This window comes from Bufo bufo, chromosome 3 (assembly GCF_905171765.1).
Source record: "Bufo bufo chromosome 3, aBufBuf1.1, whole genome shotgun sequence".
NCBI lineage: Eukaryota > Metazoa > Chordata > Amphibia > Anura > Bufonidae > Bufo > Bufo bufo.
Genome location: NC_053391.1, coordinates 652,413,142 through 652,432,822, shown reverse-complemented (window position 1 = coordinate 652,432,822; position 19,681 = coordinate 652,413,142). Strand labels below are relative to the sequence as shown.

The 19,681-nt window shown below is 45.0% G+C and overlaps 1 protein-coding gene across 1 annotated transcript; it reads right to left on the bottom strand.

The window, feature by feature from the left end:
- Positions 1-528: 528 nt before the first annotated feature.
- On the bottom strand, positions 529-19,377 carry MSANTD4 (Myb/SANT DNA binding domain containing 4 with coiled-coils). The gene is made up of 4 exons (XM_040422625.1): positions 19,246-19,377; positions 11,576-12,172; positions 10,106-10,207; positions 529-1,197 (listed from the first exon to the last, which is right to left on the bottom strand). Exons 2-4 carry the CDS (start codon positions 12,050-12,052, stop codon positions 625-627), a joined length of 1,152 nt encoding a protein of 383 aa, XP_040278559.1. The 5' UTR covers positions 12,053-12,172; positions 19,246-19,377; the 3' UTR covers positions 529-624.
- Between the last annotated feature and the right edge of the window lie 304 nt (positions 19,378-19,681).

Sequence of the window (19,681 nt, the reverse complement as noted above, 5' to 3'; positions counted from 1 at the left end):
TAATGGGAAGCATATTCATTAGCTTTTTTTTTTTTCTCAAAAAGCACCAAAGAACTAAAAGATAACACCTTAAATGAAAATAAAGATGATGTGATACCAATAGAAAAATGCTGTACAGAAGAACACAAGCCATGTTGATGACACTGTATAATGTTCTCTCATTCCCAGTCTAACCAGCGGACTGATGCTTTTCCCATCAGTAACTTGTACCTGTGACTTTAGCCAGTCATGTTTCTTCCGTGTAATGATGGACAGGAAAGCTATAATGTTCAGGTAGAAAAAAAAAAGGATAAGATTAGATGCAAAGCTCTGCTGAGCATAACAGATGCTAGGTTCCTCAAAACTAAGGTTTTACGCCTTGTGTTTGACTAGCACTAAAATACTAGCATGGGTTTTACTTGTGCACAAAATCTCACACACTTCCATTTAGGTAAGTATGTCAAAATGTAGAGGATCACTATTTGGCTGTACGCTGACTTGTGTGCCAAAAACCAGCAGAGGAACATACCTGCATGAGGCCCTGCTGGTCGACAGAACAGAGATCAAAGTCTACAGACAAAGCAACAAAGACAAGACCAAAGTCACTGTAAAACTAATGAAATTGTACTATTGTGGTTCACACTTTTATTGTAGGTGCCCTTCTCTTTGAATTCGTAGTCGTTCTTTCTCGACTTGCAGGCGTTCCTTCTCTATGTGAAGCTTCTCAGACTCGAACTTTAAGAGCTGAAGCCTCTCCTTTTCTAGCTGAAGGTGTTCCCTTTCCAGTTTTAATTTTTCAGCTTCTATGTCGAAGGGCTGCAAAACACTCTTTTCTGCTTGCACAAAATCGTTCTCCAGGTTGGTCTTCTCTGCATGCATGACTTGTAGCCGAAGCTTCTCTCGTTCAATCTGCAAACGCTCTTTCTCAAGCTGGAGTCTCTCATGCTCCATGTCTAAGTGCCGCAATCTCTCTCTTTCAATTTGAAGTCTCTCCTTTTCTACTTGTAGTCTCTCGGCTTCGATGCTCAAACGTTGCCTTTCCATCTCCAGCTTCTGCTTCTCTAGGTTGATAAGTAGGTGGGAATCTTTATACGGGATTCTGGAGATAGAGCTTAAGCTGCCAAACTCTTCGATTCTGGGAAATTCCTCAGGAAGGTCATTTTCTTCTCTAGAGTCAGGCAAAACATTTGATAACATTTCATCTTCTTCCATTTCAAACTAAGGGAAAATAAATAAGAATTGTTTGTCAATAATTTTGAAGGGAGATCTCATCCAAGGTCCTTTTCAGGACATCTTGAAGAGGAACTGGTTTGTACAGCATACAACAAAAAAGCTAGTTAATAATTGTCACTTTTACCACCATTAAATGGGACATCAACATCAAGATATGTATATCATGGAATACATGAAGACCATGGAGCTTTAAGATTGCAGAAAATATATTATCTAGAAGCATCGCAAGCAGAGTTTCTTGAGGAGATCTTCTTTTCACGCTATTGGCCAGGAAAGGATAACATTTTATTGTAGTAGAAAAGCACTTCGCTTTAAACATGAAGATGCCCTATAGCAAAAATGAAAATGAAACTCTTTGGTACTGGAATGGAAAGGCATGGAGTCACAAAAAAATGCTGGTGTTCTCACCTTCTTGTTTGGTATCATTGAGGTGTCTATTAAAAGCCTTGTGTACTTTCACTACTCTTTATAAAAGGGGATGGTGCCAACCTGAGAAAGAGACTTACTTTTTCTATGAGGGACTACTGTGATGCCTCTATGAAGAACTTGTTGATGCACAAGTTTAGAGCAGTTGTGTAAACAGTCCTTAAGGAAGCATGAGCCATAGCCAATATGGTACTGTGTATCTCCATATGGTGGTGCCTTAAGATATTGGTTCTAGGGAAAAACCTACCTATGTATTAAAGGGGTTTTCTGAGGTTTTAATACTGATGACCTATCCTCAGGATCCAGTATTTTGGATCGGTGGGGTCCAGCACCCAGGACCCCTGCTGATCAGCTGTTTGAGAAGGCATCGGCGCTCCTGTACATTGTATAGCGGCTGTGCTCGGCATCGCACTGAGCCCTATTCACTTCAATGAAGCCGAGAGTGATACCAAGCACAGCTGCTATACAATGTACTGCGCTGTGCTTGCTAAGCTGCGAGAAGGCATTGGCGCTCACAGGAGTGCCAATGCCTTTTCAAACAGCTGATCAGCGGGGGTCCCAGGTGTCAAATACTGATGACCTATCCTATCTAAGGCATGTGACCGATCATTCTTTTCTTCCCACAAATTACTTATGAATCCTTTGAGTAGTCTTTGTATGAAACTGGAGACATATGGAGACACCGTATTTTGGATATTTTTTAGATTTTGGATCCATAATATGGCCTAATTCATGAGGTCTTTCTGTAACTCATATGATTTAGCTTGTGAAATTAGAACAAACACCATGCTAGGCATATAGCTTCTGGATCATGAAGTATAATACGTGCTTCCACCAGGAGAAACCTCTCTAAATTGAGATGCCAAAGTACATATTTAGCCAACAAAGAATGAAAAAGGTCTCATTCGGCTCACTTGACACTTCACATTTGGTCCAATTTTTCAAAACTGGGAGCAGACTCTAGAGAGAAATTAACTATAATTGACACACTTTATTGTCATTTTTGCATCCTCTCCAAGTTTTGGCTTAAAACCTGAATACGAACTTCCATCATATAATGCTACTGAATTTCATAAGGGTATTTGAAAACATTAGGCTCACTGGGGGACTTTCTCCATGCACATCTGTGCTCCCGGCCAACTGCTTTCAAGGAAACCATTCTTCGAAGATGCTTCAGCTCTAGTTTTTCATACTGAACATTAGAAAATGATGACATATCCTAGTGACTTGCCATGACTCAAATGTGGCAAAACCCTTTAGCAAGCCTCTATATAATACCACATTGCATATTTCGTTCAGTACATTTTATACATCTGTGTAAAATCTATTAGTACATTTTCTACAATAAAATAATCTTCACTTGTTTTTTTGGCAAACACTCAGAATGGAAAAATGAGAAATGAAGCATCTCTGCGTTCTCTTACTGACATTGTAAATTTAATTACATTGGCGTTCCTAAAATTTCCTGCTGGAGTCTTTCAAGATCCTTCCATTGATAAACAGCACCTGCCAAGCAGATCAGGAACCTTAGAGGAATCCTCAAGACAAAGCCTCTTGTTTCTTAAAGGTCAATCTGTAGTTAACTATGGAGTTAACGAGACACAAATCCTGTATATTTATTGTCCTTTTATAGGGGTCTATCACAAATAATAAAATAAAAATGTATGATCTGCTAATGTTAATGTTCAGTTATATATCTTATTAACCAAGTTCATGATCTCAGTCTACTGCAGAACTAAAACTTAAAGGCTATGTACACCTTCGAGGGCAATTTATTTTATGATTGCATTTTATTCATTTTGGGCTAAAGAACTTTTTTCAATTGGTCTTTATTAAAAATATTGAGCTGTTCTGTCACAAAGGCTTAACTGTCTAACTGTGCGACTGGTACTTACATTTTCACTGTGCCGGTCATCTCATAAACCTTATCTCTAAATTACTAAGAGGTCATAAACACTTATTTAAGCCACATTCTTATTAGTAAGATAAGAATTGGGATAAAATGAGTGTTTAGGAGGTCAGAGATAAGGAGCCATGAGCTGAGCTGCCTGAAGGAACACAGTGAAAATTCAGAGCCTGCACGTCCTTCACTCACTGCACCTGCGCCGAACACTGAACTGGGCGGCGCAGGCACGAGATACTTGGCAGACACGGCCGGCAGGAGGAGACCAAGGCTGTCTGGCCCTGTCAATCAAGTGCAGCGGGGCGCGTCCAGAGGTGGGAGCAACGTCCCCCCCCCCTGCTCCTAGAGGCTAATTAGTATATTATAAAAGTTAGATTTCTGGTGTAATGGGGGCACAGATACAAGGAGGAATAGGCTAGTTAGGTTCAGCTGACATTAGCACATCGCTAATGTCAGCTAGTTTAATGGGGTTAATTCTGATGACAGAAAACCCTTTAAAATGAGTGCAATGCATTGGCATGCTATCATGTTTTTTTGGAGGACATTCAGGGTTTTCTAATTTATCAGACCAAGGAAGAAATTAGAGATGAGCAAATTAAAGCTGACGAAGTAGAATTCGATCCAAATTTTAGGAATTATTCGATTCGCACCGAATCCGAATTTCCTCACGCTTCGTGTCAACGAATCGCATTCTTTCCTAAAATGGCTGCTGCATGTGTTAGGACATGGAGCAAGGGACTCTGGGAACAAGGGATCACCCACAATGCCATACATGTAGCCATTCAGCAGCCAGACAGCCCTGTGATGTCACAGCCCTATAAATAGCCTCAGCCATCTTGGATTTAGCCATTTTCCAGTGTACTTAGTGCAGGGAGAGACGTTAGCAGGTGCTAGGGACAGTGCTAGGAAAGACTTGAAAACTTATATTTTGCTCAAGAGAAGTTCAGGGAAAGAGCATTAGAAGTGTAGGGAAAGGATAGGAAGGAATAATTCCACAGTATTGAAGCAGAACAGGGTTCAATAGGGGCGTTTACAGCCTGGGTAATAGGAACAATCCTATTACACCTTGTTGCACTGACTGCATTTTTTGGCTTGCATTGGTGGCAAAAAAAAGTATTTTTTGCCATTCACGGCTGCAGTTATATGTCCCCTTCGCCAGAGAAGTAATACATGCTGTGAGCTCAGCTCCACTATACAGCGAGGACGAGCTACTAGAGGACAGTCAGCAGCTACTGCCTAGCCAAGATCCGGAGAAAACATCCGCTGCTTCCTCCGGTAGGCAGGCAAGTAGTGATGAGGAGAGTGGCGTGGGAGCTGGTGTTGCGAGCAGTCAGGCTCCTGGCTCAGAGACCGTTGAGAAGGACATCAGTGACGTGTAGACAGTACTTGATGATGATGTAGCCAATTGCAATTGGGAGCCGGGTAACGAAGGGGCTTCATCATCATCGGTAGAAGAGGGTGCCAGCTTGTGTGTGAGGCAGCGGTGGAGCCAGAAAGTCGGTAGCGTGGCCGGGAGTCAGCAGAGTGGCAGCAGTGGGAGGTCGGGAGCAAACGTGCCTAGGGTAGATCACCCGCTTCGCAGGAGACTACAGTCCCAGAAAGTAGTGGTGCAAGGGTTCACAGAGACAGTGGCGGTAACAGTCAGTCAGTGCGGAGTGTTGGGGGTAAAATCACCTACTCGGCAGTGTGGCAGTTTTTTGTAAAGCCGCCGGGGGAGGTGAACATGGCCATTTGTCAAATCTGTGGGCAGAAGGTGAAGCGTGGCCAGGGTGTCAATGTTGGCAGCACGGCCCTGCGTCAACATATGCAGCGTCACCATAAAGTGGCCTGGGAGAACCGTAGCTCCAATGTGGTGGTCCAGCCTGCCACAGCAACCGTTGCATCACCCAGTGGAAAGCACCTGATTTCAGGCAGTCAAGGCCCCACCACCTCAGCCGACGGAAGCTGTCTGTCCTTCCCATCATCTGCTGGTCCCTATGCTCCTGCTCCTTCTCCTCCTAGTCAGTCATTCCATCAGCAATCGATCACCGAAGCAATTGCCAAGAGACAACAGTATGCGTGCACTCATCCAACAGCACAGAAGCTAAACGTGCTTCTGGCCAAGTTGCTGGTGCTGAGGTCCCTCCCTTTTCAAGTGGTAAACTCTGGAACTTTCAGAGAACTGATGGCTTGTGCCGAGCTTTGGTGGAGAGTCCCAATCTGTCATTTCTTACCAGCCCTGCACACATATGTATAACAGAAGGTGGGCCAGTCCTTCAGGCTGTCGGTGTCTGCCAAAGTACACGGCAGCGCCGACGTGTGGAGTTGTAACTACGGTCAAGGACAATATATGTTCTTTACGGCCCACTGGGTAAATGTGGTTCCTGCCCAGACAAACCAGCCACTTGGCCAGGTGATGCTGCTTCCACCTCCACGTTCTCACGCCGTTGGTCCTGCGACAATGTCCGCCTCTGCCTCCTCATCCTGCACCTTGTCCTCAGCCTCCACTACAGGGATAATTCACAGTGCCCCACCAGCACACCACATGTGCAGGGCACGGCGGTGTCATGCTGTTCTGCACCTAGTTTGCCTGGGCAAATGGAGTCACACAGGGGAGGAACTGCTCTGCGTCCTTCATCAAGAAAACAAATCCTGGCTTTCTCTGCGACAACTGAAAATCGGAACCATAGTGACCGACAAGGGGAAGAACATGGTGTCGGCGCTGCGTCAAGGAGGGCTGAGCCATGCGTCCGGCATAGCGCACGTGTTCAATCTGGTTGTCAAGCGTTTACTGAAGTCTTCCACCCATCTGCAAGACTTCCTAAAAATAGCCAGGAAACTTTGCATGCACTTCAGCCACTCGTACACCGCCAAGCACACCCTCCTTGAGCTGTAGCAGCAGAACAGCGTCCCCCAACATAGGCTGATATGCGACGTTTTCACCCGTTGGAATTCCACCCTCCATATGTTGGACTGACTGTACGAACAAAGAAAGTCCATAAACGATTTCTTGATGATACAGGCGGACAGAGGTACTCCCCTGTGTAACTTCGATGTTAACCAGTGGCAGCTTATGCGTGACACCTGCCGTTTGCTTGTGCCCTTTGAGGAGACCACTTTATTTGTCAGTCGCCAGGACTACGGGATGAATGTTATTTCACTGATTCATATCCTGGAAAAGATGCTGGTAAATCTGGCTGGTCAGGGGACTGGAGACGTGGCGCCTACATCTCACAGCCACATGAGCCCTGTGGGCGCTGAACTGGAGGAGGAGGAGGACATTGGAGCACAAGCAATGTGTAGCAAAATGGGTGGTTTTTCTACACACGTGACAGGAGAGGAGGAGCAGGAGCAGCCGGATGAGCAAGAGGGAGATGAGGAAGACGATGCAGATGACCCAGACACACCGTGGCAGTATGCAGTGGAAATGGAGGCAGGGAGTCCCTCCCAGTCACTTGCACAAATGGCCCGATGCATGCTCACTTGCTTGTGTAGTGACATCCGAATTGTCACCATTCGGCAGAGGGAGGACTACTGGCTCTCCACATGTTAGACCCTCACTACCGGTCCAAAATGGGGGCCTTTTTTTACACCCGCTGAGAGGGAGGACAAACTGAACTACTATAGAGACATCCTTTGTAGTCAGTTGGCCGCTGCCTATCTGCACCATCGTCCATCCTCTCGCAGGTCTGACCGAGGTTTGCGCTCACGTTCTACTGCCATGGCTGCTGGGGGGAGGGGGGGCAGGAGCAGTACCATCTCCATCAGCAGCAGCCAGCTCCATCACCCGCATAGTGAAGAAACTACTCACCAGCAGCTAGACATAGAACAGAACCTGAACCAGCAGGTGGTGGCATACTTGGAGTGTACCCTGCCAGCCGTCATTGAAGATCCGCTGGACTACTGGGCAGCCAAACTGGATTTATGGCTGCAACTGGCCGAGTTTGCCCTGGAAAAGCTGTCCTGCCCGGCCAGCAGTGTGGCATCAGAGCGGTTGTTTATTGCGGCCCAAGGAGAACTCGCCCGTCCACCCAAAATGTGGAGAGAATGACCTTTGTCAAGATGTATCAGGCGTGGATCAGCCAGGATTTCCACCCACCAATGCCTGATGCTTAAGATTAGATCATCCATGCTGCCTCACCCAAACCTTGACAAAAGAGACCGGTTTCTTCTGGCTACCTGCCTCAGCTACTATTCTGATGCTGCCACCCGCCTGATGCCACACATCTGATGCCAAGTGCTCCTTCTTACACCCACCATCGTCACCGGGTACTGTTAGTGCCACCCACCTCCCCACTCTGTCACTAAATCACTCTGTGGTCTCCTGATGCTGCTGCCACCTCCACACTATGTCACCTTGCCACTCTGTGGCCTCCTGATGCTGCTGCCACTTCAACACTATGTCTCTTTGCCACTCTGTGGTCTTCTGATGCTGCTGCTACCTCAACACTATGTCATCTTTCCACTCTGTGGCCTTCTCATGCTGCTGCTGCCACTTCCACACTCTGCCATTGTGCCACTCTGTGGTCTCCTTATTTCCCACTCTGTGATCTCTTGATTGTACTGTTAGTTCCACCCACCTCCACACTATGTCATTGGGCCACTCTGTGGTCTCCTGATGCTGCTGTCACCTCCACACTATGTCATTGGGCCACTCTGTGGACTTCTCATGCGGTTCCCACCCTCCCCACTTCATGACTGGGCCACTATTTTGCCTTTTTGGCCTGGTTGACATCATCATTTATTTGACCCTTCTTCTGATCTGTCAGAAGGAAGGAAAAATGAGACGCACAACGGATCCTGTCTGTGTAGCAGCTGTAAGGTCTGTATGGTCCCATCAGAATTGGCTTATGATTTGGTAGCCAAAAGCAGGAGTGGGTACAAAACACGGAAGACATGCAAATATTCCATTCACGTGTCATCTCTTTTTGGATCCACTCCTGTTTTTTTGGGCATTAGCAATACTGATGGATTACTGACCAAATGCTGACCAAGTGAAGGCAGAGGCTCAACAGACAGGATCCGTTTTTTTGGGGATTATTGTTCTGACGGATCAGAGGAAGGGCAAAATAATCATTGACGTCAACACAAACTTACTGCTGACACCCTCTCCACTCTGTCAGGGATCTACTTGTATGAGCATTTCATAGAACAGGTTCTGTAGCCATCTATGTAGAATTAGCTGACAATTGTGTGAAAGATTTGCGCTCTTTCATGCTATAAGTAGGATCTTGGGCCTCTGCACGGTTCTTTATACCTGGGGCTAACATCGACCTGTAAGGCTGAGTTCACACTTGAGTTTTTGGTCAGTTTTGGCCCCGTAACTGCCCAAAGAAGTGAAGTGTGCAGTGATTCTAAGAGCGACGCCTGTCATGTGCGTGTCATACTGACTCACAGTATTGTTTCACTACCACAGCAGACTCACTATGCGTGTTGCTGAAAGGCATAGTGTCCTATACCACTATACAGGCTCTCTGCAGCCAGGAAATATCTGTTTTTAAATGTGATTAGCCACAAAATTAATTCGGATCGAATCGTATATTTTCGGAAAGTTCGGCGAACCTACCGAATCGAATTTTTGAGAAATTCGCTCATCTCTAGAAGAAATCTTTGCATACCAAGGTGAAAGATCTTTTTCACAAAATTAGAATATCTTATTTCCCTATTTAAAGGGAATCTGTCAGCAGATTTGTACATATGAAACTGGCTGACCTGTTACATGTGCGCTTGGCAGGTGAAGGCATCTGTGTTGGTCCCATGTTCATATGTGCCCGCATTGCTGAGAAAAATAATGTTTTAATATATCCAAATAAGCCTCTAGGAGCAACAGGGGCTCACCTCTCTCTGCAGAATCTGAGCCCTCCACACTTTGATTGACAGGGCCAGGCGTGATGACATTTTCACTGCCTGACTCTGTACCAATCAAAGTGCAGAGGGTGCAGCAGTTGCTGAGAGAGCAGAGCCTCAAGGTGTAATGGTAACACCCCCGTTGCTCCTAGAGGCTCGTTGCATATATTAAAACTGCATTGTTCTCAGCAATGCGGGCACATATGAACCAACACAGATGCCTTCAGCTGCCAAGCGCACATGTAACAGATCAGCCAGTGTCATAGTTACAAATCTGCAGACAGATGCCCTTTTAACAGCTTGGCTAACTCAATGGTACTGGTTGAGGTTAGTAATTTATTAATACTTCAGTTCTACTTATCTTATTCTTAGCATAGGACTCAATAGTCCAAAGCTGTGGATGAGGTTCTGGCAGTCCTACAGACAGTAAATGGACAAACCTACCATTTGAGCATTAGGGTAGTGCCTAAGAGGCCTTCTCCAGAGGTCAGATGGTCAATTATGGTACTATGTGCTCATGAAATACATTTTATTAATCAAAATGATTTGTATCATGACAATGATGGTTGATATGGGAGCCATGAGCTAGTAAGGGTTTACCACTGGCTACATCCGGCACACGAGATTGTTGGCAGAACCTATTGTTGTCTACCATCAGATTTGTTCAATGATTTACACAATATTAATGACTTATTATGGTAGATCGCATTGATCCTTCTAACATTAAGGGTCACATACCTTCTCTTCACTAGGCGTCTGATTATACACAATTCTATTTTGACGGGAGTTGAACTGGATTCCAAAGCAAGGATGTGAAATTTTCTTTTTCCAGCTAGGACCCTGTAATGTCAGAAGAGGTCAATACAATGTTCCTATTTCTCAGGAGATCTACATATTTAAAGGGAACCTGTCACCGGGATTTTGTGTATAGAGCTGAGGACATGGGTTGCTAAATGGCCGCTAGCACATCCGCAATACGCAGTCCTCTATAGCATATGTATCAAATCGTTTTTTTTACACAATAAAAGCACAAAGAGCTATGGAGACTGGGTATTGCGGATGTGCTAGCGGCCATCTAGCAACCCATGTCCTCAGCTCTATACACAAAATCTCGGTGACAGGTTCCCTTTAAGAGTAACAGACTTATTGTGGGTGTACGTGGATATTTTCTTTACCCAGTGAGTCAGGACTGTTGCTGGTCTTACCCACCAAAATTTATAAACTCAGTTATAAAGGAGATATCACCATTCCATTGGTTTTGATAACATTATTGAAACATGTATGGGGGGCTATAGGCAGCTGATCTTTGCAGGCTATATCTCATTCAGATGTTAAGTTTATTCTTCTTCACTATTCCCTGTAGACCCAAGTTGCAAAAAGCAGTCAGGTTGCCTCAGAGCCGTGATATGTTACTTACTGAAGCCAGAAGACGTATAGCAGTGGAAGTGTGATGTAATGGAGGACTCAAACGGTCCAGTTCTTGTTCCACCAGTAAAGTGAAATGGATGGATGGTGTCATGGTATAATATTTGACAAAAATATGTGTAACACAGTAACAAATATTATTTTTTTTTGTTAAATCAAGATAACAATGCATCAGTAAGTTTCGAAGGGGTGCACCTTAATCAACCGACTTAAGGAGAATTGCACATTCAGACTAAATAGTTCCATAATATTGTATTTTGTTTGGGTGGAACAGCCAATTTAAAAGGGTTGTCCAGGAGTACTCTCTCATCTGATCTGTGGAGAGACACAACTGCACGCCCAGCAGTCATTTTGCTAAGTCAACCGCCATGACACCCAGTGGGTATCATACATGGGTCCTATTCTAATTAAGGGCACCTGTGTGTGAGACTGGCCCAAAGGACATTGTATATTCTTCTGGTTTTGGTGAGGACTCTTCAGACAGCTGACAGGTAGAGACGCCAGGAGTCAAACCTCCATTAATCTGATATTGATGACCTATGGTTATCAATATTTTACTCCCAGAAAACCTCTTTAATACAACCCAATAGATAAATTAGAGTTGGCCCAGTGGACATTTGCTTATTCTCATATACTCTGGACCACAGATCTACATTGCCATGAGTAATGTACAGCTGAAGAAAATCCCCTTTAAATTTCCAAGCTACAATTTGAGAAGAATAGGTTTCACACAAGGTCCACTTACTCTTCATTGTTATGGCATAAGTTCAAAAGTATTCTTACTTCAAAGCTTTCAGGTTCTTCTTCTTCAACTTTGATTTCAGTCATAGACTCATTTGCTTCTCGGACATCTGGCCCACTTTTCCACTCTAAGCTCGAGTCATTTGTTAACCCAGTTGGCTTGTCATCTGTATCATCAATGATAGAGTCTATATCCGACAGTGGTAGGTGCATTCCAGAATTTCCTATTTTAAGATCTGAATTCAGGCTTTTCCTCTTTATGAGAGACCGCCAATCCAGATATCTTCGTTTTACTTCTGTTCCTGTCCTTTGTTCTCCTTCACCAAGCGCATTCACACATTCCGCTATTTCTTCCCAGGCTTTGCGCTTCATTTCGTTAATTGTGGTGTTGAGCTGCTTCGAAAAAATGACTTCTCTTCTCTTTTTTATTTCTGTTAGTAACGTTTGTGTTTCTTGGACACTAAAATTACTTTTCCTCTTTCTTTTTAGCTGCTTTATCATAGATGGTTGCAGGGTCATTTTTTTTACATCAGCAGATACACCAAGTGGAGTCCGAGGTGGAAAGATCTGCGGCAGCTGCTTCTTTCTGCTGAATTTGGCCAGTTTTAATGATTAAGTAATTGCTTTTCCCAGAGAATTCTAGAAAAGAAATACAAAAATTTAGTAAAGTGTTGGATTTTATGTAATCAGATGATTACTGCATGAATAGTACACGTAACTGACTTGCGCTCAGGAGTCCTATCTCAGCATTGTACAGCCGCTTTGCAAAAGAACTGGAGTAAGTGAAGTCAGCGGAATGTGTAATATTCATGCAGTTAATAGGGTTGGTCTAATGTGATAGAGTCCCTTTAAGGATATTTAAAAAGCATGAAAAAGTTGGAGTGAAAATTACAGTTTTTTAGGCTCAGAAACGGCCATGATAATATAACATGTTGTCAAATATTATGCAATAAAGGAGAAGTTTTTAAGAGGACGTACATTGCATTCTGAAGCCGTCTTTCTTCATTTCATGATAATATAACACTCTGCAACAAAAAGTTAAAGGATTGTCCAATCCCATGGCATTGTTAAAAAACTGCTTACAATGGTGTCAAATGGCAAAAGGAATAATACTAATCTTACCATTCTCCCGCTTCTCTGGTGCTCACAATTACCTGGTCCCCCACCCGTCTCTGTTCTTCCTCCAGAAAAGACATGTGGACACAGACATGTGACCACTTCAGCCAATCACCGTGTGGACACCACTGAACTCATGACAAAGGCTAGTAAGTGGCTGTAGCAGTTCAACACATCATTGCTGGAACAGGAAGCTCAGAGACTTGTGGGGAAAGCGTCAGCACCGGAGTGGTAAAATGTGTATTGCTCACTCATTTTTTTACACCATTGTAAGTGGTTTTAAAAACATTTCATGCAGTTGGACATCCCTTTTAAAGCACGTATGTCATATTGCTAAGATATGCCATCTAAAGTCATCTGTTTATCAGGGATCCAATCGCCTTGACCCCTGTGGAATGCTAAAATTGAGTATCATTTTGTCTCCTGTTGGCTCCACTCAACATTCTTTGGAGGCCACAGGGTCAGCCCATTACAGTCAACAGTCAATGGTCAACCATTGCCAAGTGGAGCCACCAGGAAGTAAAGAAGCACTATACTTTTCTAGGGCAGATTCCACTTGGTTTCAGCAATGGGGGGCTCTACAGTTCAGACAATGATGGGATATCCTAAAAGGGAGATATACACGAGCACTAATAATGGGTTAATAGAAAGAGTAGAGAATTTCTAAGGCACTCAGACTCAACATGTTAACAGTAAAAGGAACATAGTCAAATTTCTGTTAGCTCTCTTCCTGTAGAGACTACTCCATGAGGTAGTGGTCTGGTGTTCACTCTAAGCAGAGTCCAGACCCTGTATAGGGTTTAAAGAATGAAGACCAGAGCGGCCACCTAAATAATGCCCTCAGGAGTAGACCCAGGTTAAACACTCGCTTAAGCTTTGAAAAAAACATACATGATTTTGTGGTACTCTGTCACAAGACAGATATGCTATATCTGTCAATGTGCAGTCACCAAGTGGTTGTATTGTGAACTGCAGTCTTGCTAGCGTGTTACAATATAGCATTAAATTTGTTTTATTAGAAATTGGAGTCCTTAACCAACTTTGAGCAAAAGTAAGGGAGGACACATCTCTACATATCAACAGTATGTACATGTAATTTCCACAGAGCTGCCTAATTACTCTTATGGCCTCTGTTCAATCAATACCCTGGGACACACATGTTGAACAGATGCCTCTGACAGATGCCATACATTGATGTCCCTCAATAGGAGGGTCTCAATGTAAAAAAGTATACCTTTAACATATATGCTTTTAACTAGACACCATGGTATGGATCAGTATAGCATCCTATGCCATTTAATCCTTTTTTTTTTAGCGGTATACTAACTTATACTCGACAGAGGTGAAGAGGAAATGTTATTGGCCTCCATAAGGCTAATTTAACCATACGGACTAGCCAAGCATCTCTGTCAGTCCCCTGGATAAACCTTTGAAAAGGAAAAAATCCACTTTGCATTAAATTAAAAGGCTCAACATATAGTAATAAAAACTGCAAAATCCTGGAATCCTACTACAAATTGTCAGTACTCAGGAAAAGTCACTGAAATACAGAGGAGTATTTTTACTCTTCCAGAAAAAGTGGTAAAAACTCTTCCACGCTTTAACCCCTATACAGTGATGAGGACTGCTGCAAGGGAACCCCCAGGTCGCTACTTGTTTAAGTGACTGCTGACACATGGGAAACAAGAGCCTCTAGTTTGGATGCACCGAGGGACAGGCAGTACCATAGTCAAGGACAGGCCAAAGTCAGGGCAGGTAGAATACGTGCCAACCGATTGATAGTCCGAGGTCTGAGCAGGCAGCTCAGGGTCAGTACGGAGATCAAGCAGGTCAGGTCAGTCAGCGAAAGGTCAAATCCAGGAAACAATTGGTCGGTCAGTACATGAGCAGACAAACATATTAGGCATACCTTTGCAGGACACTAGCAGACTGGAACATTGGGGAGGGTGCCTTTGGTAGTCTTGGGTGGCTGGCTCTAGGCTGTGAAAGATTAGGTTATTAGGTTGTACTTCCTATGGGCAGTGAGAGGCACAGGTCATGACCTGATGGATGGAACAACTACGCTGCTTCAGTGGCAGGGCCCACTGGGAAGCAGAGACGGGCCGGCGAGTCCATGCTATGGGACTAAGGGAGCAACGCCTGTGCCCACCAGAGAATGCAGGCCCGGGTCACCAGCATAACGCAAATCTTGCTAAATATTATAATGCAACCAGAATTGCAGAACTGGAAGTAAACACTATGGTGTCCATCTGTAAATGACATACGGGGCTCTTGGGACTTTGTCTCGCCCCAATATTGAACTTTATGGGGTGAAAAATGATAAACATTTTTATGTTACACTGGGAATCTGATATTAAAAAGGGGTTTCCTGGGAATTTTATATCCAGAAGATACAGAAGGTCATTTGTATCTGATCAGTGGGGGTCCAACACCCGGGACCCCGCCGATCAGCTGTTTGAGAAGGCACTGGCTCACCAAGCACAGCACCGTACATTGTATAGTGGCGGTGCTTGGTATAGCAGCTCAGCCCCATTCACTTCTATGGGGCTGAGCTGCTCCTAAGCCACGTGACCGATAAACGTGTCGTCACTTGGCCTAGGCAAAGCTGTGAGAAGGCCGTAGCGCTACTGCAAGCAGCTGATTGGCGGGGGTCCCCTGGACAATCCCTTCAATTTCTGTATAAATAAAAAAAAACTTACACAATGTGATAATACACCTTAGCCCACATTTACTAATCCTAAAGATGATGTAACCAGCAATGTCAGTCCCCCCTGAAGTGGATGTGCCGGCAGCTTCACAGACAGCAGAGGAGCGCAGCTGCTGGGAGGACTGCAAGGTAAGTATTGTCTTGTCCCCGTACAGCGCTCTCTCCCTTCTGCAGAGGCTCCGCTGCCACCAATGAGTTCAGACAACCAAATATATGCCATAGAGCCTAGGCAAAGCTTGGCTTTTCTAGTGGAATGCATGATCTTGCTTGAACACCTAGACAGCAATGATTTACATGACATTATATCTACAAGGAGGAATCATATCAGTGGTAAAGCGGTAAGTAAAAGGGGAGTGGGGAGTGTACCAAGCACCAAGGGGCATAGCTGTACCAGTGCTTCAAGTGCTACTGCCAGCACCCTGGTGCTTAAACGGGCTAATTTGCATAAATATGAAAATCAAGATATCTTCATAGCCGTTCAAGCTGCAAACACATGAAAGGTATAGTTTTCGGCTACTTTCACACTGGCGTTTTGGCTTCCAGTTTGTGAGATCCGTTCAGGGCTCTCACAAGCGGTCCGAAACGGATCAGTTTTTCCCTAATGCATTCTGAATGGAAAAGGATCCGCTCAGAATGCATCAGTTTGCCTCCGATCAGTCTCCATTCCGCTCTGGAGGCTGCTTGCAGCGTTTCGGTGTCCGTCTGACGAAACTGAGCCAAGCGGATCCGTCCTGACACACAATGTAAGTCAATGGGGACGGATCCAACACAATCCATTGACTTTCAATGGTCTTCATGTGTTAAAGATAATACAAACGGATCCTTTCTGAACGGATGCAGACGGTTGTATTATCTGAACGGATCCGTCTGTGCAGATCCGCACCAAACGCGAGTGTGAAAGTAGTCTCACTCAGCAATGTGCCTGGTTTCAGAGGGTTGATGATGCTGACAAACGATGTTTAACGAAAAATCATTTATACACTATAGTGAGACAATGATCATTTACCTGAAAATTCTTTTTCTGCCGCCCTGGCAACCATATGTAAGCATTGCTGCTGTTCTTCTATGTACAATTGGGAGCGAATGGGCCAATGAGAAGGTGCTTGCTTATCACTGCCACCTACAGAAGGGTTTCCGTGTGCTATATACCATACTATAGTTAGCATTACCAGTGGGGGAGGAGGACACCAGACTCCATGGTCACCTCATCTGTAGCACTACATGATCAACTGATCATTCTCAATGAAGGGTATTTTGGGTGGGTGAGAAGGTGAAATGGTCTCCTTCCCATAATAATAAAGTAAATCCCTGCAGTTCCTGCTAACGGGGGTTTCCCTCCCGATCACTGTGCAGTCGTAACATTAATAGCACTCAGTATCGGAGCTTTGTTTTAGGGCAGGCATGCTCAACCTGCGGCCCTCCAGCTGTTGCAAAACTACAACTCCCATCATTCCCAGACAGCCTACGGCAGGGAATGGTGGGAGTTGTGATTTTACAACAGCTGGAGGGCCGCAGGTTAAACATCCCTGTTTTAGGGGATATATTCGATCTGCCTGCAGGTAACACTAGGGGGAGCTAACTAATACAGTTTGTAGCAGACAACATCACCATGGAGCTTCCTTTGACCACCAGGATTTATGCCAGTTTCCTCTCATACCCCAAAAACATACTGATCGATCAGTATCAACTAGAAGTTAGATTGTTAGTCTCCATTAGAAAGTGTCATATTTGCTAAACAAAAAAAAAGAAAATAGTGCAGCAAGAAGTACTGGTTTTTTCTCCCCAAAAAATTATCCCGGCAGACACTAATCAAAAGTCAATGAGGTCTGTTCGATGCGAATAAGAAGGCATCTGTCACATTTCCGTGTCTGTTTGACGTCTTTGGAAAATCTGTCTGCGTTTCATCCATGAAGAATCTGTTTGGTCTGTGTGTCCTCCATATTCCCCAGACTCTGCTCAGTTGGAATTTAATTTCTAGAACAGGGATGGCCAACCTATGGCTCTCCAGCTGTTGTAAAACTACAACTCCCACCATGCCTTGCTGTAGGCTGATGGCTGTAGGCAGTGTGGGCATGCTGGGAGTTGTAGTTTTGCAACAGCTGGAGAGCCTCAGGTTGGCCATCCCTGTTCTAGAACATCTCCCACCAATGGTCCATGAGAAACCGTTGACAGACCACGGATACCATCCTTGTAGTGCCAGTGGTTTTTCAGACCTATAGACCTCAACAAGCACGAAAGGGCTGTTGCCCGCATGACGCTGACCTTTTTATGTGAATAAAGCTGCAAAGAGTATTTTTTGGTGAGCGACTCATTCTTTTTTCTCCTTTATTGCAAATACTAGTTCTTTATGCTGAGCACCACCACTGCTCACATCGATCAGTGCAGCACCAATCCCACAGCTACAGCATTGCCGACCGTATCCTCTACATATTACTACTTTAGACCTTAGGGTATGTTCACAGTTAGGCCTCACGCACACGGCATTTGCTCGGCCGTTCCGTGCATTGGGGACAGCAAATTGGGGTCCCCAATGCACGGGCAACATCCATGTGGCTGCCACTGACAGATCCAGACCCGATCAACTTGAATGGGTCCATGATCCGTCCGCACCACAAAACAAAAATAGAACAACTTCTATTTTTTTGCGGTGTGGCGGCACGAAGAGAAACCCCACAGAAGAACTCTGCAGTCCTTCCGTGGGGTTACGTGCCTCCGTTCCGCACAGCACCTTCCGGATTGCAGACCCATTCAAGTTCCAGAATAAATGCCACCTGTCGGCCAGACAAAAACCGGAACAGCCTTCCAGATCAGGTTACCTGAAACTCGCACAAGCCATAAGGCATCCGATCCAGCGCCCTGCTCTTTACTGATGAGGAGAAAGGCTCCCAAAACAGCTGGTTTGTCTGATATGAGCTCATTTGCAGACTTTTTTTTCCCATGGGGCATTGAAGAGACAGTGCTGTGTCTCTTCAATAAGAAATAGTACCCCCCAAACCCTGACCCATTGTAAACGGCACTTCTTGCCCATTTACCAGTAGCCATTCTCACTATCTTCCAACATTGACAACAAGGACGTAACAGCTACTGCTAATAATAATAATCATCCCAACAATTATCAGTATACCTGTGGTGGCAGGTACATGTTCTACTAAATCAGCAAGAAATGCATCAGTGAATTCACCTGTAGGACCTACATATATTCAACCATCTTCAGTGCGACAAAATACCGTACGACAGCGTCTAGGCGGAGTATACTAATTAATCAGAATGCACAGACGACGCTGATATGTACTACTGACACATCATTGATCCTGGTAGACATGGGATGACCGGAAATCCAAATAGGCAGGAGGATCGATGCAGAGCAAGAGCTGCGTGTAAAGATCTGCAACCACCGCAGCCAGTGCCTATGTGATGTACTAACAACCCCTTGTAAATGTGGAGTCTCTGAGCCTTCATTGCATGCAGTAGTTACTATAGGGTGGTTCGGTCTAGATGACCCTACCTCCTGCATTCCTCCCCACCCAACCCTATTGTGCAGATGCAGCAGAGCTGAGTTTGTCACCCACTACAAATCAGTAGGACATCACACACTGGTTAGGACTGCAGGTGTAACCTACTCCATTACCCTAACTCAAAGAGTAATCATGGTGCAAAAAAGCAAGGCAGCTCCAAAGAGTTAAAAATACAGATTCAGCTCTGCTAAGACCTGCAGGTAGGTGACCAACATGATCAACTTTACACAGCAGAGCTCTGCATAGTAGACAAGATGGCGATGTGGAGCAGAGGGAAAGAGCAAGAAGAGGCCAAGCTGTGAGCAGAGCACTGCAGATCCCCACAGGGAGAGGGAGAGAGCTCTGCAGGTTGCAGACATGCAAGTTGCTCTTACCTGCAGACGCAGTGCGCTGAGTAGTATGAATCCCCCCGGGCACAGACACAGCAAGGGATGCCCAGCCCCAGATAATAATAGCAGGGGGGTTACTGCCAGGCACAGGAGCTGGCGGACACAGGGAGAAGGAGGGGGGATCCTCACAGCCACTGGGAAGAGGGGAGGGAGACAGGCTGCAGAGGAGGAGGAGGAGGAGGAGGAAGGGCACAGCTACTACAAGGAGGCAGAGGATGATAAGGGAGGCTGTGGGTACACCAGACACAAAGAGGCTGCTGTGGAAATCACACCGGCTGCATCCGTATCATTACACAGCTACACATAGGATACTATGTCCTCTGTGTAAACCCTGAGACACCGCGGCTGCGGCGCTAAATCCCCGGGCAGTCTAGACGACTGACATCACATAGGGTTACTATATACAGTACAAATGGATGTT

What these genes read in the sequence shown, in the direction of transcription:
- MSANTD4 (XM_040422625.1), bottom strand. Translation starts at nt 12,052, where the DNA reads ATGACCCTGCAACCATCTATGATAAAGCAGCTAAAAAGAAAGAGGAAA. An exon ending in AAGAACCTGAAAGCTTTGAA is followed by an intron (nt 10,208 to 11,575) that starts GTAAGAATACTT and finishes CTGACATTACAG; the next exon opens with GGTCCTAGCTGGAAAAAGAA. An exon ending in AGACGCCTAGTGAAGAGAAG is followed by an intron (nt 1,198 to 10,105) that starts GTATGTGACCCT and finishes ATTTTCCCTTAG; the next exon opens with TTTGAAATGGAAGAAGATGA.